Below are 22,337 nucleotides of genomic sequence, written 5' to 3'. Positions count from 1 at the left end.
GTGTGCATAGAGAAAGTTGAAGACTTGTGTCGTCTTGGAGTGTTAACTATGGAAGCCAGAATCAAGTTAATCTCCAAGGCTGTTCTCCTCAAGGTATTTAGTGATCTTGTTAAAGACCACCAGGATCTTTAAATAATGGGGAGCAAAACAGTAAAATTTTGCTAGGCTGTTTGAATCAGCAGAGGGTTTCTTCAATAGGAGTGAGTAGCAGATTTGAGGAGGCCGGGAATAGTCCAGTGGGGAGTGAGAGATTAAAGAACTCAGAAAGATAAGGGCAAGTAATTGAGACCAAGTATTTGACTATTTGGGTAGCAAAAGGGTCAATAAGAGCACTGGATGGGTTGGTGCTGCGATGACTGGGTGCTAGTTCAATACGATAGGCAAGGGAGAAGTAGTTGAGAATAGAAAAGGTAGGAGGAGAGTTTATTAACATAAGGAGGGTTGGGGAGGGATGAGTCACATTCTTAAGAAAAAGTAAGCAAACTGGCATGGGAGGTGTGAACAAAACCTGGGAGGGTAGCTGCACGTTTGCAGGGTGATTGCAAAGGAAGGACACACGGTTTGTGAAGCAGGAGGATTGGTGAGTCCAATGCAAAGGTGAGGGCTACTATGTGACTGTTATTTGACATACATGAATCCTGCTATACATCGTACCACTGGGCATCATCCTGCTAGCCTGTTAACACTGATTAAAATGGATGCAAGACTCAAAGTACTGGAAACATCTAATCCTAACTCTTGCATCCAATTCATTGTTGTGGAACAAAATATTCTGTTACAACATGTAGGAGATTATGTACAAAAATTTCAAACTGAGGAAAAAGACAAAAAAGAACAAAAAAAATCATCGGTATTATGAATCTGTACTGGAACCCAGTGGCCATCAATGATGAGTTTTATAGATACGGTCTTCACAGCTTTGGATGCTGTGCAGGAAACATGCACTGCCATTGATTATATTGCCTGTGGCGATTTAAATATACATCGGTTTGACGTAATGAAACTAAAACCCCTTATGAGAAATTACTCACTAAAGTCCCAAGGTGGTCGAAAGAACTGTCTAAACGAAATGGGATACTTCTTGATGGACCTCCAAGTGATAAGCTTCTGCCCAAACCTACATGGCAAAGAGGCACGTGAACTGCTATTCTGGACTACATTTATACCCAGGGAATAAAGGATAAAATTATCAATACAGATAATACTCATTCAGTAAATAGTGATCACCATAACATTTTGGTTACTTGGTCGTCTTATATACCATCTCAGAAGAAAGTAGCCCTTCCCCGCCTGGAGCTTAGTAGCGGCATGAACAGACTGCGCATAACTAACGATGAGCTTGAAGGCCTAAAAGAAACATTGCTTAATTCCTCTTGTGTCGGAATAGAGAAATTGGACTATGAATGGATGTTGATTCCATTTCAGCATCATAACAGACAGAGAAGAAACCATGTACACAGCTATAACATCCAAATTGTAGAAAAAAAACTTTCAACTAAAAATAGCAGCAAATCTGGGATGAGAGGAGCAATTAAAAATCTCTAAAACATTAAAATAACAGTACATAAATTAGTTAATAACTAAATGATAATCCAACATGATGCCGAGAATATTTTAAAAGCAATGAAAAACAATAATTCCAGACACCTATGGAACCTACTAAATGAGAAATGTTACCAACAAGATTGTCTCATACCTGAAGTGCAAGAAGTAGAGTGGATAGCATATTTCTCAGAGCTATACAAAAATAAATATAAAATTCAGAAAAAATCCCTTGATGAAAAGAACTTGAAATGGAGGACTGAGTGGGAATTTGAAGAAATCCTGATATATTAAAAACTTGAATTCATCCCGGGCCCCTGGCCCTGATGGTTTAAGTAATGCGATCTTAAAACAAAATGCGTGACTTTTGGCTAATCCATGTCTCCAGATTTTTGCAATCATCTCAGACTAGAACAGGATTCCATCTACATGGAAACTGCTATATTAATAGCTATTTTTAAAAATGGAGAGAGGAAATCACCAGCAAATTATCGCCCTATAGTCTTGCTGGACCCCCTCAGAAAGGTTTTTGCATTGTTGCTCCTGCAGAGCATATTAGATTGGGCAAAGGCAAACCAACAACAAGATCCAAGGCAAACAGGATTTGTGTAGAATGTCGGCACCAACATCCATTTGATCCTTTTGACCATCTTAAAACGGAATCTATAAAGAAGAAAACACCAATCTATGCGACCTTTATTGATTTGCAACTTGCATTTCATGCAGTAAATAGATCAAAACTATGGGACAAATTATCAAAATGCAACTGCCCAAAAGAGATCCTCAAACCTATCAAGGAACTGTATACGAACATCAATCAAAATAAGATGGTCTCAGGATGGTGCATTGTCTAACCAGATTCAGACTTGGAATGGTTTGAAACAGGGTTGCCCCCTAGCGGCGACACTTTAATCTGTACACATCTTACATAGCAGAGTGCCAAAGACTTACTATAGTCAACCCTCCGAAAATCAATGCAATTCCTCTGCCTTACATCATGTACGCTGATGACAATGCATTACTTACCGTAAAAGCATTTCTGATGGTTGTATCTGCTTAGATTAACATGCTGTGCATAGTCCGACATCCAGTGGCCACTGCAGAGTATTGCATTTTGTTTTTCGTAGTCGAAAAGGGGACGTCGACAAGGCGTGTCTAACACTATTCCTATAGTGACGTGCGGTGTACCCACAATCCCTCACGCATCGAGGTCCTTGTTTGTATTTTTCTGCCCTGAGGGAGCCTTCTAGACGCGAGTGAGTACAGAAAAGAGAGATATAAAAAGAGGTCTATGTTCCTTCCATCCGAGCGGGGAGGAAGGGTGGGCGCATGTGAATCTAAGCAGATATAACCATCAGAAATGCTTTTACGGTAAATAATGCATTGTCTTCTGATGTTTGTTAATCTGCTTAGAATCACATGCTGTGCATAGACTAGCAAGCAGTACCCGGAGTTGGAGGTGGGTTGTGAGAAGGAACAGTAGAGAAAAGATGTCTTAATACTGCTTGTCCCACCTGGGAATCAGATCTAGAGTGGGCATCTAGACAGTAGTGTTTTGTAAAGGTGTGTACAGAACTCCAGGTTGCCACTTTGCAAATGGACTCAAGGGGAACATTTGCAATGAATGCTATGGATGCCCCAGTGCCTCGAGTAGTGTGTGCTCTTGGCTTGAAGGGTAGTTCTCGCTTAGCAAGAGTGTAACAGAGAGTGATGCATTGAACAATCCATCTAGATATAGTGGACTTTGAGACTGCATCTCCTTCTCTTCCTGCTGCCACCGAGACAAAGAACTGATTAGTCTTTCTCAGTGGTCTAGGTCTTTCTATATAAAACATGACAGCTCTGCGCACATCAAGTGTATGCAGGCTTTTTTCTCCCAAATTTGAAGGGTTTTGAAAGAATGTTGGTAGTTCTATTGACTGGTTGACATGGAATTTCGAGATGAATTTCGGTGCAAACTTCGGGTGTGTGCGTAGAACCACCTTATCTTTGTGAACCGTTACAAAGGGGTCTAGAACAGAAAGAGCCTGCGTTACAAAGGGGTCTAGAACAGAAAGAGCCTGTAGTTCACTTACTTTCCTAATGGAGGTGATAGCTATTAGGAAGGCAGTCTTAAGAGTGAGGTCTTTAAGAGTTGCCTTGTGCATGGGTTCAAAGGGTGAGCCCATGAGCCTGGTAAGTACCACATTTAGGTCCCAGCCGGGAGCTAGGTTTGCTATCGGAGGGTGTATTCTCTTTACCCCCTCCATAAAGGCTTTAATAACTGGGACTTTCCACCATGACACTTTCAGTTGGGAAGTGGTGTATGCAGAAAGTGCCACTAGGTGGACTTTAATAGAATTGAATACTAGACCAGAGTCCAATAAATGGGTCAGGTACAGAACAATTTGTGTGGGAGAGCAGTCAACAGGGTTGATGTTTCTTCCTCTACACCAGATGACAAATCTCTTCCATTTGCTAGAATAACAGTGACGAGTGTTAGGCTTTCTAGCCTCCCTGAGGATGTCCATGCATCTCTGCGGGAGTTGTAAATGTCCAAATTCTATGATCAAGAGCCAGGCTGCTAAGTTCATGGTCGGAGGGCATGGATGCAGTGTCCTGCCCTTGTCCTGTGACAGCATGTTGTACGGGCAGGGAAGTTTCAATGGAGGAGATAGAGACATCTCCATCAGGTGAGCGAACCATGGCTGCCAGGCCCACATAGGGGCCACTAGTATCATGGTAACTTGTTCCTGGTGCATCTTGTTCACAATCTTGTTGAGCAGGGGAGTCGGGGGAAAAGTGTAAACAAATTTCCCTGACCATGGAATCGATAGACCTTTCCCCTTGGATTGGTTCTGGGGGTACCTGGAGGCGTAATCTTGGCATTGTGCGTTCTCCAGAGTTGCGAATAGGTCTATTTCTGGGAATCCCCATTGTGTGAAAAGGTCGAAGACGATGTCTTCGTGTAAACGGCATTCGTACTCTGAGGGCAGAGGGAAGTCTCTGCTGAGTTCGTCTGCTAGCAGATTGAGTTCCCCTGGTACAGGTTGTGACAGTAGGAACATGTGTCTGAGAGCCCACTTCCAGATGTTCTGGGACAGCTTGGACAGTCCTGGAGAGGGAGTACCCCCTTGTTTGTTGAGGTAGTACATGGCTGTGGTGCTGTCCGTGAGGACCATCACTGTCTTCCCTTGTAGGTGTGCCTGGAAGGCTTTTAGTGCCTTGAACACAGCCAGTAGCTCCAGTAAGTTTATGTGCTTGGATGCTACGCTCGGAGTCCAAACTCTGTGAGCAGTCTGATGGGATAGGTGAGCCCCCCATCCTGTGAGGGATGAGTCTGTGGTTAGAGTGGCTTCCACTGCGGGGGTGGTTCCTATTACCAGGTTTTCCTTTGACCACCACCGTAGCGAGAGAACCAAGGCCTGCGAGACCACCACTAGATCGCCCCATTGTCCGCTGGCCTGACAGCACTGGCTGTTGAGCCACTCTTGCATTTGACGCATGCGCAGGCGCGCGTGGGGTACCAAATAAATACATGGCGCCATCATTCCTAGCAAGCGCATTGCTTTGTGTACCGTCACCTCTCGACCTGCCACATATTGAGGGTTCTGAAACAGCATGTTTTGGACCCTCTCGTTGGAGGGGAAGACGAGGCTGTCCTTTGTTCAAATTAGAGCCCCTAGGAATTGTTTGACTTGGCTGGGGTCTAGGCTGGACTTCCTCGTTGATGGAGAAGCCCAGTTGGAACAAAAGGTCTACAGTCTTTTGGTTATTTGAGAAGCATGTTTCGTAAGAATCCCATTATGAGCCAATCGTCGAGGTAAGGGTATACTGGGATGGATAATCTGCGCAGGTGGGCCGCTGCCACTGCCAGTACTTTCGTGAATACCCTCGGTGCTGATGCTATCCCAAAGGGTAGCACTCTGAACTCGTAGTGTTTGCCCTCTATCATGAACCTGAGGTATTTCTGTGGGCAACATTAAAATATGAAAGTATGCATCTTTCATGTCCAGTGTAGTCATGTAATCTCCTTGTGATAGCAGGGAGATCACTTCCTGTAAGGTCACCATACAAAACTTTTGAGGTTTGACAAATTTGCTCGCTGGGCGCAGATCTAATACAGGGCGCATGGTTAAGTCTTTTTTGGGTACAAGGAAGTACACTGAATAAATACCTTCCGTTACCCGAGATAGAGGCACGACCTCTATAGCTCCTTTTTCCAGTAGCTGGTCCACTTCTTGCAGAAGGATGCCGAGGTGTTCTGGTGTCATGCTTTGTACCCTTGGGGGTCTGTACGTTGGGGAACTGTTGAATTCTATACAGTAGCCGCGGGCTATGGTTGATAGTACCCAGCGGTCCGATGTTATTCCCTCCCATGCTGGAAGAAAGGATGTTAACCGGCCCCCGACCGGCGATGCATGGGAGGGGACCCAAATCTTTGAGTCATTTGGTGTTGGTGGCTTGGGAACCTCTAGAGGTGGAACCCCAACCACTCCCTTTGCCACAGCGTTGTCCTCTCTGGTTGTATTGCCCACTGGTGCCTTGGTTAGAGGACCAGTTGTTTGCAGAGTATTGCTGCTGCTGATTTTGCTGCTGGCGTTGGCCTCGAAAAAAGCGCCCATTGCCATAGCCACATTTGTTAGGAGGCCTAGAAATCTGGTCTAGGGTTTTGATGGTGTCAAACTCTTTCTTTGCCGTTTCTAGTGCCTCATCAACCGCCTTTCCAAAGAGGTTGGCATCTTCTATAGGCTTGTTGATTAGAGATGCTTGTGTTTCAGGTTTAAACCCCGAATTACGCAGCCAGACATGGCGTTTGAGGAGTATTCCTTGGACTAGGGAACGGCCAGCCGTTTCTGCAGCATCCAGAGTGTTTTTCACGATGCTTTGGTTGACTAGGGTCCCTTTAGTAATCGTGGCCAGAAGCCGTGTATGTAGGGGTTCTGGTACCTCCTCGGCGTCCTTACGTAGCTTGCTCCATTGTGCATCTGCGTAACTTGCTAGCAAGGTGGTGTTGTTAGCAATCCTTGCGGAAAAAGCAGTGGAGGCTGTGATCCTCTTCCCTAAGGCATACAATTTTATACCCTCTTTATCAGGTGGTGCTTCGCTGGTAGACAGCGGGACCCCTGCTCTTTTCCTTGTATTTGTCACCACTAGGGAGTCTGGTACAGAGTGGCCCCTGACGTACAACAGGTCTGAAGGAGAAGGACTGAATATTTTTTCTATCCTCGGGTTGAGCCCTCTGACCAACGCGGGTATAGATAGTGAAGGGATAATTCGTCTCCTTACTGAGGCGAGGAGGGGAATGGTTTGGCTGACAGGGGGTTTCTCCTTGATTACCTTCTCCACAAAGTCTATGTCAGGTGAAATCTCCCCAGTGTCTATTTCCAAATGCGCTGCTGCCTTGCGTAGTAGTGCATTAAATGTAGGTTGATCATCTATAGGTGACGTGTTCCTATTAGGTGAGTCCTCGGGAGGGGACAGGTTTAGTGCATCAGGGTCCGAAAACGCTGATGGGGACTGCCAGGGCTGTGAAGCACCTTCCTCTGGGTCTTCTCCCAAGCCCCCCACCTATATCTGGATCATCTTCAAAACCCTCCTCCTCTAGGTTTAGTTCCTCTTCGTTGCCTAAAAATTCGTCGTCCTCCTGAAAGTGGGGGTCCTCTTCAGTGAGGTCATAAATCTACATCCACTTGGGAGGTATTAAACAGCCTAGGGAATTTAGCCCTGGGGTCCACCTGAGGTCCCTCTCTTGCCCTTTTGAGTGGTGGTAGGTTTTGAATCTCCATAAACCTCTCCATCTTCTCCATACAGAACTGGAGTCTCTCCAGGGTCTCATGAGGTACCCCCGAGTGGTCTGGGGGCGTGGGGGGAAAATAGGGTTTTCGGCCTGAAAACGCTTTGACATCTCCCATAACGTTGAAGAAAGCTTTCCGTCGCCGTCTGAAAAGCCTTATGGCAGGCTAGGAGACCCTTTAGATGAAGGAGGCAGTTCCTGCCTTCCTTCCGGCCTTTTCGGCATTTCTCTAGCCTTCTGAGCGGTATTCGACGTATCTCTTGCTGTCCGCCTCTGGCTATCGGCGGAAGCGATCCTCGCCAGGCTCTCGACGACTAATCTGTCTGTGGAGGGCTCTGGTATTGACGTTACGGGCGTCACGTGTTCTACGGCGACGGCCGCTCTCTGACGGAGCGCTTCGTTTGGGGGTAGCGCCCTTATCTGGGGGAAGCCCAGTCGCTGGTTGCGTCTTCGGTTGCGAGGGGGGCTCAAGACTCTTATGGTCCGAGGAGGACGCCGGTGGAACCTGCGTCTCCGTTGGCGCTGATGGTTTCTTCGTCTTTGACGAAGAAGAGCCGTGGGTTATGTGTTTATGGGAGTGTTTTTTGTGTGCGTCAGTGTCGCCGGGATGTTCATCCCCATAAGCAGGGTGCGAGCCAAGCTTAATCGGGGCCGGGGACAGACGAGGAGTGCGGTCGCTACTTAGAGAGGTCTACGACTTCCGAAACCGATGTCGGGTTATCACATTCGTCACTTTCTGCGGCGGGTGAGGAATCGGACCTCGACATGGCGTAGGCCGCCCACCTTTTGACCCTGCGGTCCTTTAAAGTCTTAGGCTTAAGAAGCTGACACGCCACGCAGCTGTCTTCCTTGTGGTCGAGGGGCAAGCAACGGTTACACCGTTTATGCTCGTCTTTCCAGGTGAACTTGCCCTTGCAACGCGGGAAAACCTAAAGGGTGTCCTCTCCATAGCTGAGGAAATATTTCACTGTGATAACAACCCCGAGGGAAAGGGAAAGGGAAAAGGAAAGGCATTCTCAGAGAGAAACAAGAAATGACTCTCAAGGAGCTCCGCTTAAAGGCGACCAATATCTGGGCGGGAAAAAACAATCTGAGGGACCTCGACTAGGGATAGTGTTAGACACGCCTTGTCGACATCCCCTTTTCCACTACGAAAAACAAAATGCAATACTCCGCAGTGACCACTGGATATCGGACTATGCACAGCATGTGATTCTAAGCAGATTAACAAACATCAGAAATAGTAATATTAGACCAGACACAAATGGGGCTTCAGAAAAGTCTAAGAAATCTGGAAGAGTAAGAAATCGAAAATAATGACCTTGACATGCCAACCTAAAGCTAAAAGCAAAACAATTTGCCTTAATGGGAAAAAGCTAGACCAGGTGAATTCAATCAAATACCTAGGAATAGGGCTCAATCAATCAGAGGTCGAAAAGGATTGGGTAGACCATTTAAAATCTAAAGCTCTCTCGTTGGCACGACAAGGTCTACTGTTACACAAGAAATGTGGCAAATTTTCAATAAAGCCTGTAATCACCTACTACAGACAAAAGGTTGCCATTTTATCCTATGTAATTAACTATTCAGCTTTGTTTGGCCTGACATCTAGACAAGGTTCCTGATTGTCCTTTTTCTCTTCTCCTGTTCTCTATAGGTAACACGTGGACTTACAAGGGGTTTCTTCACTGATGCATTATTACTGCAAACGCTATTAGCTACTTGTTTGCACCATCATGTGTATTGTTTAGCTGTAACTACAAAATTCAAAGCACCCAATAGAGGGGCTTGTCTTTTCCTAAAGCAGATGTCAACTGTTGCTGTAGTTGACTTACAGTGTTTAATAATTTGTTGTTGACTTCACTACCCCGGACAGCTCCCTGACAAATTTCCCTACACTTGGTTTACACTTTTTTGTTTGTTGGAAAGAAACAGGTTGGATGATTTGTGTTGAGAAGGGTGTGTATGTAGTGTTTTGGAGTGAGAGAGTGATATGTTGTATGTAAAATTTTGCTCGTAAATCCTTGCCTATATTTGCACAACATACAACACTTTCTGTAGACACCACAGACTCGAGTGCTGGTACAATCCTGAGCCCCTCACACCCCACTAGACTGCTGTCTGGTCTACATTGTTTTGCTTGATGGTTAAGCTGCAATACAGAGCAATGTTACAAAGCCACCTTGTCCTGCATCTATAATGTTCTTGACAAGACTACACCATTTGTGTATTTTTACATCTTTTTTAATTTTATTTGTATAATTTGTATATGAATAAAATTGTATTTTTTCTAAGTTTGTTGATACTGCCTGATAATTTAATGAAATAGGAGGCGGTTCTTTTTAATCCAGCCTTTGCGTGCCCCTAGTCTTACCTTTGGATCATGGAATTAGCAATGCCCGACTTAACCCTAATGTTTACTAAAGGTTGTTGACCTAATTGAGGGTTGGTTAGCTGTGGGTTTTGTTTTCCCTCTACCTCTTGTTGTGTTGATATTATGCCATTTTATCCTATGGCAGTGAAACCATGTTGAACGGCTAGAAGGGATTTTCTGGCATAAAGTATTAGCCCTACCAGTGACCTATCCCATGCCACGCACACAATATGAGATAGCTATTCAATCTCTGGAGTCTATAGTACATTGGAAGCAATTCGATCTCTTCAGAAAGAGTGATAAATGATCACATCCCAGCAATAGATATATTGCATGTAACTCAGTCTGCCAAAAATGTCAGTTTTAAATGAATGGAAAAGGCTGCCATGGCAATGCTACACAATGCAGATATAAATATGGAGATGCTTAAACTGCGTCCACAAGAGGCAAAAAAGCGCATCTGATGGAATGATTGAATTAGAACGATACAACTTGAAGCGCAATATCACCTGGCATTAACTTGCGCGATGGAATCAAGACCTTTGAATCAATTACCCCAATATCTTATAGTATGTTTCCTACATGCAATATCCGAGACACCTACTTACGTCTACACGTTAATATTCTTCCTACGCGTGAATTCTTGGTTATGACAAAACAGCTGCCAGCAGAATTGAAATTTTGTCACTTTTGCCAGCGGCCAGAAACAATGGAGTCACTATCATATTATAATGTATTGTATGGCTTTAACTGAAAAAAGAAACCCGTTTAAAGACATGCTTCCACAAACAAGAACTGTTTATGATGCCAATGAAAGATGGGCATCGATTATTTTGGGGAATAATACAGCCCTGATTTTTAGGATTATTCAATTTTGGAATAATATAATGGACAAATCTAACATAAAAGTTTAAGTGAACGTATTAACACAATTTAGATGAAAAGTAAGCTGGACTGAACGGAAAGGCATTTACATTTGTTGCTTTTCTTTTTATAGTTCCTTCTTATATAGTTATAAGGTGCAGATATGTTTGTAATTTGGATATAAATGAAGTTTGTAATTAAAATATCATTTAATACAAAATAAATTTAAAAAGGTGAGGGCAGCAAGGGAATTTTTGTGGGGTAGGGGTCTGTCATTTGCACCAGCATCATATTTTACAGTACACGTTTGTTTTGAGGCCCTGAATTTCAGAGATGATCCAAAGCAGACAACAGGAATGGGAAGGTGTGTTCCAGGATAGTGTTGGCCAAATTGAGCCATATGTGAATAGCGAAAGTCGGAGAAAGCATGGTTAATGGCAGAGGCATGAATAGGGAAAAGAGACAGGTTAGAGGTCCTCATATCAAGTGGCAAGGGAGTCCTGCCTTTATTTCCCCTTAGTCATTGAAGAGAGGAGTAAAAGGTGTTGGGACAGGGATATGGGTAAATGGAGGTCAGAGGAGGCAAGTGATTTAGAACGACAAGGCCAAGAGTTCCCACCAGAACAGGTGGGCTGGTTGTGGAGGGAGTTGTCAGATAGGGAGTGGCTGCAGAGGGCTTCTGTCGAAAGGTTAAAGGCTGCAGTGCATCAAAGGGGATGTTAGTAGGAAATGACTAAGCACAACGTTCCAATCAGGGAAGGAGCTGAGAGGACCAGGGGGTCAACAGAGAGCCAGAACAGTAAGAGGAGAAGGAGGGAAAAGTTAAATAGTGGCATATACAAAAAAGCAATTGGAGATGCCAGACAGGAGAAGAGGGGCAGTGCTGGGGGCCTCATTGATAAGGAACCCCACACTGCCACCCTCCCAAACAGGTCGGGTACAGGAGAAGGTAGGATAGTCTGTGCAGAGCTGCTAGTGTAGCAGCGTAATGAGAGGAGATTGAGGTTTTAGTGTTAGCAAGAAGTGAAGGTTGAGAATGTGGCGAGTCGAAATGTTCCGTGATGTAGGAAGATTTGTTGCTGTGGGATTGTGTATTCCAGAGGCCAAGTGAAAGAATGATAGAAGGTGGGGGAGAGGAGCCAGTATTGTGTGGAAGGTGAGGGGGCTCAATGAGGAAGGAGCTCCTGGGAGAGGGATTTAGGGGTGAAAGTGGGAGAAGGGGAGGTAGAAGTTAGACCGAGTGGAGGCTGAAGGTTAGGCTTATGTATTTATAGAGCACACCTGGTACCCAAATACTTACGGGTGCTAACTTACGCACATTGAACTGATCAAAACAAACGTCTAGGAGAGACAGAGGATCATGAGGGCAGAGGAATGAACTGGGACAAGGGCAAAAGAAAGTTCATGAGGTGTGTGCGTTTTAAGAGAAGAGTACGGTCTTAAGCTTTTTCTTGAAAGCCTCTGTCGAGGATATGGTTCTTAGTGAGGGCATTAAGGCATTCCATGCCAGAGGTGCCGCTATACCAAAAGCACCATTCCTTGCCTTGTTGGTCTTAAACCGAATGGTAGTGAGAAGGTAAGAGTTATCCGATCTTGAGGATCTTGAGCTGTGTTTTAATGTAATGGCTTCCTTAAAATAGGCAGGCATTTGTGGGTAATAAGTAATCTAAAGGAAACCCTAGCCCGGATCGGGAGCCAATGAAGACTTCTTCTAGCCTCTGATAGGTGATCTCTTTTCTGAAGGCATCTAACGACCCTCACTGCCCCTGTGAGGGAAGAAGAGTAGAAGGAGAAATGGAGCAAAGTCAAGATGCATGAAGGGGTAGTAGAAATAGACAAGTGGGCGCAATGAAGAAAGGGTGCAGCGCTAGAGAGCGAGGGTAGGCAGGTGAGAGCAAAGGGAAGTTCAGAGTTGGGCTAGAATGGGGCTATCGTAGCCAAGACAGATAACTAGACCAAAACAGGAATGTTCCTTGGTCATGAGAGGCAATAGGAGCTTTGCAAAGAAAAGATAGTCAATGGGTGCAAGTATACCTCTGTGTGGAAGCAGAAGTTAAGTGTGAGCTCAAAGTTCTGGCTTCAGCAGGGTTTTATATTATTAGGGTATTTATTGAGCACTGACCTAGCTTCGGGAAGCAAAGGAGTGCCAGGCTGCACCTCACTGAGGAGGTCCAACAAGGCCGAAACATGTCTGGGGTTGCTTGGTTTTCTGTGCAGAGGGGACCTGGCCTAGCAGTTCGGGCTGGGCTGCTACCTTCGGTGGCGGCAGCTGCTGACTGATTTGCACATGGCTGGTCCCCTTTTGCAATGGCGCAGACGGGCTAAAAAACGGTGGTGTGGAAGGTTGGCCCAGAGCAATTGCCAGTGGTTTAGATTCATTTGAAACCTTCCACCCATCACTTTTGTAGTTAGTTTGTTTCTCCTTGTGAGAGAGGGTATGCCCAGACGTGGGTCCCTTGCTCGCTGCGCCACAGGGAACCAGGCTGCACCTCACTGAGGGGGTCCAACAAGGCCGAAACATGTCTGGGGTTGCTTGGTTTTCTGTGCAGAGGGGACCTGGCCTAGCAGTTCGGGCTGGGCTGCTACCTTCGGTGGCGGCAGCTGCTGACTGATTTGCACATGGCTGGTCCCCTTTTGCAATGGCGCAGACGGGCTAAAAAACGGTGGTGTGGAAGGTTGGCCCAGAGCAATTGCCAGTGGTTTAGATTCATTTGAAACCTTCCACCCATCACTTATGTGGTTAGTTACAATCATAGGAGTTCAAGCACTAGTCCCTTTCCAGGCCCAAACAGGATGGTGGCCTTTGCGGCAGACCCCTAGCAGAGATTAAATAGGTAGGCATTGTGTCGCATGATCCTCTGTGGGCCAATCATAGTGCTCCAGATGCCTTCCAGACAAGGTCCTGGGTGTTGCAGGCCCGGGAAGCTTACAGGCAGGACCTTCAGATGGTCCAAGGTCCTATGGCAAAGCATGTGACAAAGAAACCGAAATGGAAAAGAACCTCCAGTCACATGACTATCTGGGGAGCAATCATGATGGGTCCTGGGTGTTGCAGGAACAGGGAGTTTCATTTTGCAAGCAAGTACGTCAGGCTCCTCTGATGTTTGAAGAGGTATCATTTCTTGTGAATTTCAGGTTGTCATCATTCATGTAAGTGCAAACCATTGCATGTTTGTGTAATGTGCCTGTCAGGGGGAATTCTGCGCTTGATTGAAGCCCATACCGAAGATCTCCGCACGTTGGGTTTTCATCTCAGCGTCACAGATATGACAAACGGCCCTAACCTTGAACAAGAGATTGATGAAATGAGTAATACAACAATATATTCTTCATTTAGCTCCAGTGACAGTCATTATTTAGCAAACCGGCCCGCCTCTCACGCGCGATCAATAAACCTTGTGAAGAAGTCTACCCTTTATCATATACACCAGTCGACAAAGGACCGACAGCCAATATGGAGAGACATGAGCTACATATCCACATCTATAAACATGAGCGTCCAAGAATCTACTTAGCAACGACCGGATCAACACTCAAACTCTTTGACAATTTGCTCATGGAACACCCGCGGTCACCTTCATCTGTACCAATCTGTGAGACCCGAACTAACAAACTCTGATATAATTTGTCTCCAGGAAACATGGCTACATCAAAAACCAGTAAGTGATGGATACACTGCTTATATGAATCCAGCGATTTGCCGGCAAAAAGGACGCCCTTCCGCTGGCCTTCTAACTTTCATCAAAATGGGCTCCCATCTTAATGTAGTAGAAGCGCAAGACATCTCTCCGTGGATCCAGAGACTCATTATACAACAAGAGAGGACTCCGGAGAAGAACTCTACACAAGACCTTTCGATACCTGGCCACAAGCAATATATGGGCATCTTCAATCTATATTGGAATCCCAATAAAATATGTGACGACCTCTTTTTAGATTCTTTCTTGACAACAATGGACGAAGACTCATTGAAATATCCTGGAACTATATTTATCATATGCGGCGACTTGAATATCCACCTTTTTTCCTCGAACGGCGAAGAGCTACCCGACCACTTGCTAGAACCTCGTGCTCGGCGATGGTCTAAAGAAATGACAGATCGAAATATGATGCGGCTTGATGCCTTTAATGCATCTTCTAACTCATTTTCCCCAACGTGGTCACGCAGTACTAGCTCTGGGATCATCGACTACATCTATCGTTCACGGAGCATCAAAGAGCCCATACGCCGGATGGAAAATATTGCCACAAAGGATAGCGACCACTATATTTTGATTAGATCATGGTCCAACAGCAAAGAACCTCCACTGCGACTTCAATTGCCTGAATTGGAAGCTAATTCTAGGGCAACAAGACTGAAATTATCACAATCTGAAATAAAATCCCTCCCAGACAAATTCACCAGCACAACGATGATAGATGAATCCAAACTAAATTATGAATGGATACTACAAAATTTCCATCATTCTCCAACAGCTGGACTCCAACCGAGAAAACAACATCATCATGCATACAGCCGCATGATAGCTCTAAGGAAAAAAGCCCTAAGAACTCAGATCAGGCTACTGAAGAAACTACCAAATCCAACCAAGGACATTCAGATTAAACACCTAAAACAAAGTCATAAGAATTGGTTGAAAAACGCTAAGATGACACTGGAACAAAATGACGCAGAGTCCATGTTAAGAGCTATGGGGACGCGAAATACACGAGATCTTTGGAAACTGTTGAATGAAACAACCACTACAGCTGACCACATGATCTCCGAGGTCCCTGAAACAAGCTGGATTATCCATTACAACCAGCTATATCAAAAGCGCCCCGTGAACAACTGCGACGAATCAGCACCCCGACAACCAGACTGGACGTTCGAGTGGAATCTTCCGGATATAAACGATGCAATACGCCATCTAAATGTATCTCGGGCCCCCGGCCCGGATGGCTTATCTAATGCCATTATTAAAAAGAATCCTGACACATGGGCAGCTTTCTGCAGCCATTTGTACTGATAAATCGCACCAAAAAAATCCCTGCGTCATGGCAGAGAGCGACAATAATCCCCATCTATAAGCAAGGACCAACTGAGAACCCTTCAAACTATAGGCCCATTGCGCTTTTGGACCCATTAGGCAAAGTTTTCGCAAACATCCTTCTCTTGAAACTGAACCAATGGGCCACCGCAGCAAACAGACACGCCATTCGTCAAACTGGTTTCGTAAAAAATGTCGGGACCAATATCAATTTACTCATCTTAAACCTACTTAAACACGAAACCATCAGATCCAACATCCCGACCTACGCGGCCTTCATCGACCTCCATCTCGCCTTTGATAAAATCAATAGAAACATCTTATGGGAAAAATTGTCAAAATGGGGTTGCCCAGACAACATACTGGAACCAATAAAACTGCTATATTCATCGACACAAGTGCAGATCCGTTTGAGCAAGAGTGGTCTTATCACACAACCAATCAAAACCTGGCATGGACTCAAACAAGGCTGCCCACTGGCTGCAGCCTTGTACAATTTGTATACATCAGATTTTGAAGAGACTATAGCTACTCCACAAATGAATCCGCCAAAACTAAACTCCACATCAATTCCAATGATTCTTTATGCCGATGATATTGCAATCTTTGCCAAAACACCGAGAGGTCTGCAGACTGCCCTGAATAACCTCCAAAAATACATGGACACAAATCAGTTGGAAATAAACACCAGGAAAACTAAGATCATGTCGTTAACCACACAAAAGGGCCCCTTTCAGAAAACACCATCATTTTTTCTACAGAAGGAAAAAATTGAGCAAGTGCAAACAACTAAATATCTAGGGGTCTGGCTCAATAAATCCTCAGTTGAACAACCATGGATTGACCATCTGAAAAGCAAAGCCCATTCTCTAGCGCGTCAGGGCTTAATACTACATAAAAAATTTGGGAAATATTCAATGAATCCAGTCATAATCTTTTATAAACAAAAAGTTGTTCCCATTTTAACATACGGCGGAGAGTCATTGATAAACCTATCAATAACCGTATGGGACCAACTGGAGCGAATCTTTTGGACAAAGGTCTTAGCCATCCCAAAATGTATTCCAACATCTAGAATCCGATTTGAACTTGGCCTCCAATCCCTACACTCAATCATACGGTGGAAACAACTAGATCTTCTCAGGAAAATAAACAACAATGAGAAGATTCCCGCCTTGAATATTCTTCGTCCAATCGATGGAAACATCAATGCAATGGCTCTGAACAAATGGAAGGTATTCCTTAACCAAGAAAGGATAAGATATGATATATCACTTGAAACCCTACTCTGTAGACCCCAAAGAGCCAAAATTCAAATTAAAAGATTCGATTGGATATCAACAATAAATGAAAAAAAAAGGATATAAACTTACGTTAAATTGTACCACCGAAGTTAGAGCCCTAAATGTGATTCCTCGCTATCTGAAGCTATTTCCCGACCGTCTTATTAGAGACACCTTCATGAGGCTGCGTCTCAATATACTCCCAACACAACAAATCCTTCCGATACGAGCGCAGAAAACCCTCCGACATCAAATATGCAGGTATTGCAAGGAAGATGACACTATCGAAACTTTGCATCATTTACTAATGCAATGCCCAGCCTTAGCAGACAAGCGCCTTGCAGTTGCTATACTCTATATGCAATCCAACAAACCTATGGACCCTAAAGAACGATGGGCACACATTTTATCTGGCAATAATATTTCTATGACAACTGCGGTTATCCGCTTCTGGCAAACAATCCAGACACACGTAATACCTGATCATGGACAATCGCTTTATCTTGGATAAATGCAGACTATCTTGTTAAACTTTTGTGTGACCTAATGTAATGAGATTTTCTTGGATAAATGTAAGGTTTAAAGTGATAAACCATATGCATTTTAATTAAAAAAAAAAAAAAAAAAAAAAATTCTCTTCTGAGGCTAATTTCCTAAACCTAGTGAGTCCCCCATCAGCTTTGCTGGATTTTTCGGGTTTGTTTTTTTCTCCTGCTAAGAGTGAGACTTTTCCTCCCACTCTTAGGCATGATTTGAGGTATTTCTGACTGTGTGCTTATGGGGTCTTTTACTCCATAGAGTATCATCTGTTTTTGTGTATGTGTTACACAGCACCCTCCATGCAGTAACATAGGGGTGTCAGTGACCCCCAAACATAGACTCCATACCCTGGGACTGACTACTGTCTCCCAGGGCATGTAAAGTCACCATTGACTTTATAAGTCCAAAATTGTGAACAGAACCAGTACAAACCATATTGTGGAAGTACTGGAAGGGGTTAATTCGATTGCCCCTGGGTCTGTTTTCAAGAGGGCACTGTCCAGTCCCCCCCTTGTCGAGTTTCTGGCTGGTGGCAGTGGTTACCACGCAAAATATTCCACCAGAATATTTCCTATGGGATTTTCCCATTGATTTTAAACACACCACTTTTTGGTGTAATGTTAAAGATACCGCTGGTTTATTTAATATTAAATAAACGGTTGGGTCTTTTTGCCAGAACTCTTTTCTAAAATGGCATTTGTGTCCGTCTCGAACTCCAACCAAGGTCGGGCCCTTTGTTCCACTTTTTGGCGGGCTTCTCCACAGAAGCCCTCCAACTGGTGCCACTCTGTCTGGGTTCCACAGGATATGTGGGTGGGGGAATTGGCACCCTGGACTGCGTGGCCTTAGCAACTCAAGTAGCACTCTGTTCTGATTGGGCCAGTGGTGAGCCGCCCGGCTCACCACTTACCATGTATGAGTGACAGCTAGGCTGTTGAATGGGGGTTTTTCTGCATAAAAGCAGGGCTTTTGGGACTGGAACTTCAGAAATCTAAGAAATCCGTAGAGGGAAGAAGCTGAGCCATCTGCAACGACGGCACCACCAGTGGAGCCCTGCTGCAACGACCTCACCACTTTCCCGACGACAAGAGGAGATCTTCTGCTGGAAGAGTCTTCTCCCTCTAAACTGGTGCGATCAACCAGTTCGCCATCCAGGACGTCTCTTGGTCGAATCGCCCGTGCCAAGCACCCCGGTGGCGGATAGCCAAGCTGCACCACTGTGACCGCGAATACCAGGAACGCACCCTTTCACCGACGAACTCGGCGGCTGGTTTCTTCCCTGGGCAGCGCAACGACTCCAAGTTTCCTCAACGGGATCCTCCTGGTCGAAACCACAAACTGCACCCGCTGCCAGGAACAACTGCCACTGCTGGAGCTTCCTCACTCTTTAAGGTACTGTGGTCTACCTGGCCTCCCTTTCTTCTATTTGCCCAAGGTGACCCTTAAGTCCTTGGCTTTCCAACTGGGTTGGCCCCCAGACATTCTAACTTTGTCTTTTGAATCACCCCAACCTCTTTTGAACATTTCTACAAAGACTTGAATGCATTGCTAAACCGTGTGATCTTGGGCACATTTCGCCTTGCTCCATTCAAAGTGGGCCTGGCCTATGAACTTTGACTCTACAGTATACCCTGCCTTCAGTAACTTGATTGTCTCTTAAAAGTGTTGGGAGCTGTTTTATTTTTATGACCTGCCTTTTTCTCTTCCTTTAACCTAATTATTGGAGTGCCATCTAAGTTATGCGCTCACCTCTGTTTTCACAAAAAGTGGTGTTTTAACTTAGACTTGTCTAGTAATTGCTAAGGGAGGTGTAAATACTTTTCTGATTGTGTTGGAACTTGCTTTTGATTAATAGTGCTAGTGTATTTTTTAAAGTGTGTGTTAAATAAATAAGTATATACTTTTGATACAAAGCTCTTGTCAGTGTTTGCTTGTTCTGTGTGTTTGGCCCTATTTTGTATCCTCTGTATACTGCCTTACTCTTCTTGAGAGAAGTCTGACTGCTAAGCCACAGCTACCAGGTAAATCTGGGTGGTACAGACTGCTACCAATTGGGTTTACTGCTTACTACTGTAGACTTAATCTTCTTGCAGTGGTCCCTAAGGGAACTGCACAGGAATCTGCCTAACAGTACCTATCCAAGTGATCAGAATATCTTCAATAAATTGACCAACATATGCCACCTGGGTGTTGAAATCAGCATATGTGCAAAATAATCTCTTCAAAATGCCCACAAATATGTTGGTCACATTTTGTACCTATCACCATCCATTTTTGTGTTACAAAAAAAGTAATGTTCTTGGCTTTAGTGTATCCTAAATGCTTTAAATTGGTATATTAGGATACATCATATGTGACGAAAAAAGATGGAAATGCTCTAGATCTAAGAGTACCCTCCAAAGTTAAGACCTTTGTCAAGTATTGCTTGCCCCGATTCTTTCCACACTGTAGTCGGGTCATAGCCTCTAATGCAATCCTTTCAGCTCATCAACACAATGGTCCTGGCCATTAGCTACTTTGATTAAAAAAAAATAAACCAATAGGTATTTAGACTATTCATCACTTTCTTTTGTTTGCTCGTAAAATACTTAGCAGATACAAATTATTCCCAAGAAGAGGGATAGATTGGAGGGCCTGGAGAGGAGACTTAAATGGGCGGTGAGGAGGAAAGACTAAGGCCAGTGGGCTGGGGGATGGCAAGTGTTACGATGCGTTGCTAGGTAGGGTAGAAGGTCACAGAATACATCACATTTTTACCAATGGGAACCAAATGTAGGACAAACAGTAGAACACAAGTATCAAATATAATAACAAAATAGATGACAATGAAAGATTAGCGAAAGTCCAAAGGCCACTGAGGCGGGGCATTTATAGAATTAATGCGCGTTATGGGTCATGATACCAAATGGTTCTGAAAAGATTTAATGCGCTGATTCACGAGGCCAACAGCAAGTTCGATGAAGCACTATCCCAGGCTCCCTCTCCCCATTGCCTGGGCCCCCAAACCATCATTCCCGGGACTTCTAACCTCTCAAACAGTCAAGCTACTTGCGAGGCTGCCAATGTCCTTCCTCAGTTCTGTAACACTACAATCACGAGAACAGTCATCTGCTCAAAAATGGAAAAAGCATGTTGCAAACTTATATTTTCTGAATTGTTTTAACCCTTCTTTCTGTAAACTAATTTCTTCTCTTTGCTCTCCGTCAATCATCCCCAGTCTAACCTTTCCATGTTCTTGTATTTTCGGATTAACTTATTTTTGTAGGCAAAGGCCAAATGCTCAATAAAATGGCTAACCTTAACTTTTTTTTTTTTTAAGTACCCCTTGTACCTTCCTTCAAGGCATGCAAACTGGGGTATCATCTTTGACAGTGACCCAACATTTTATCACATCCCCTGCTGCATCTACCAGGATTTACCGCTCGAAAATCTACTCCCATCCTGCTTATCTGGATACCCAAGATTCATTGCCAACCCAGTCTCCAGCAGTTTAGATCATCACCTGAGCCTCTTCATGAGACTCCCCACTCTACATCTCATTTGCTCCTTTTAAGGTTTGGATTTTTTTTTTAGCATGGGCCTCCACTCTCCCCATGCGACTTGACAATACATATAAAATCGGTCCTATTCAAATTCCTTCTACTTTTCTTTACATTCATTTATGGAGTAGCCACTTCCCACCCACGCCACACCACAGCTGGCTGAATCAATTTACTAATATCATCCTCCACTCTCTTCAACCCAACAGTCTTCTGTCGAAACTGTGCAGTCCACCACTTTGCTCCTTCGCTCTCCTGGGAACCTGGCTAAGAAAGTTCAAACCGTCCCTGTAAAAGATCTATCTTAAGAACCACCACCTCTTCCAAGAGGGAAACGTTGGGAGTTTGAGGCTTTCAACCCCCAGCTCCCATGGCAATGACCCCCAAACACCAGAATCCCTGGATTGTGCATCTATTAATGACAATTTTTTTTACAGTCCATCTTGTGCTGTCCGCATTTACCGTTTCCTGCTCCTTCTCCACCACCAAGCAGTATATGCTTTAATTTACGATATCCTGTATTTGTAATGGAACTATTCCAGCCTTCAAGCTGCCCTTTGTACATTACAAATACGAAATAAAATATACAAAAAACGACTTGGTACTATGACCTTTAAAAGAATAAAAAAAGTGGAAAGGGTACCCCCTTCTGAAGAAATAGCCATCAGAAAAACAAGAAACATTTGAGGCAAACAAACATTAATGGTGTTTAAAAGGTTAGGGATATTAAACGGTATCCCACCCTTTGATATAGCCTTCAACAAAGTTCTTTCTTCACAATGGAAGATGGCTTCAGATTACGTTTTTGGTGCTGTTGGAAGTTGGGCGTTAGTGGGGATACAAAGGTTTACACCCTTTGAAAGCTTCCAGGATTCTCAGCAACGTTGATGGAAAGTTGCACCATAAATATCTATTGGACAGCCATTCACCAACATCATTTATGCAAAGAAATATCTCAAGACATTTGTAAAATGTTCAAGTTTGGATGTTGCCAAGAAGACCACATAGGTGTTTTTAATGTTTTATTGCAAAATACAGCTCACATTTCTATGTAAGCCGTAACAGTGTTTTTCACAATAGCGGATTCACTGAAAAGACCACAGAAATATCAGAGGATGATTTTAAGCAGTTCATGAAGTTCCCCGGTGACCCATAGTTTCAAAAACGAAAAAGGCAACAGGTGAAGGATCTCGTATCAGCAAAATATGTCCTTCAATGTATGTCCATGGAAAGGTTGCGGACCAAAGGCTCCAGGGAGATGCTGCATTCCACGCGATGCCCGAATGTTACCGGGACAAAGGTCTGCGCCGCCGCAAGGTTCAAAAGAGTCTTTTCTCGTATCTGTGAACAATTAAAAAAGGTGCCATTAGGTGAAATACATGTTTAAAC

At 44.3% G+C, this 22,337-nt stretch overlaps 1 protein-coding gene across 4 annotated transcripts in view; it reads right to left on the bottom strand.

The window, feature by feature from the left end:
• Window positions 1-21,957: 21,957 nt before the first annotated feature.
• IMPDH2 (inosine monophosphate dehydrogenase 2) overlaps window positions 21,958-22,337 on the bottom strand; it is a 603,389-nt gene continuing 603,009 nt past the window's right edge. For 3 of the 4 annotated variants that reach the window (XM_069643304.1, XM_069643305.1, XM_069643307.1), the window contains one exon: window positions 21,958-22,289. In XM_069643304.1, the coding sequence (XP_069499405.1) occupies window positions 22,268-22,289 (22 nt within the window). In that variant the 3' untranslated portion in view covers window positions 21,958-22,267. The remainder of the gene's footprint in view (window positions 22,290-22,337) is intronic. The other variant, XM_069643306.1, reaches the window with a different exon arrangement.

This window comes from Ambystoma mexicanum, chromosome 2p (assembly GCF_040938575.1).
Source record: "Ambystoma mexicanum isolate Mex_15411 chromosome 2p, UKY_AmexF1_1, whole genome shotgun sequence".
Taxonomy (NCBI): domain Eukaryota; kingdom Metazoa; phylum Chordata; class Amphibia; order Caudata; family Ambystomatidae; genus Ambystoma; species Ambystoma mexicanum.
The sequence above is the reverse complement of the archived record's forward strand: the minus strand, read 5'-3'. Positions and strand labels throughout refer to the sequence as shown.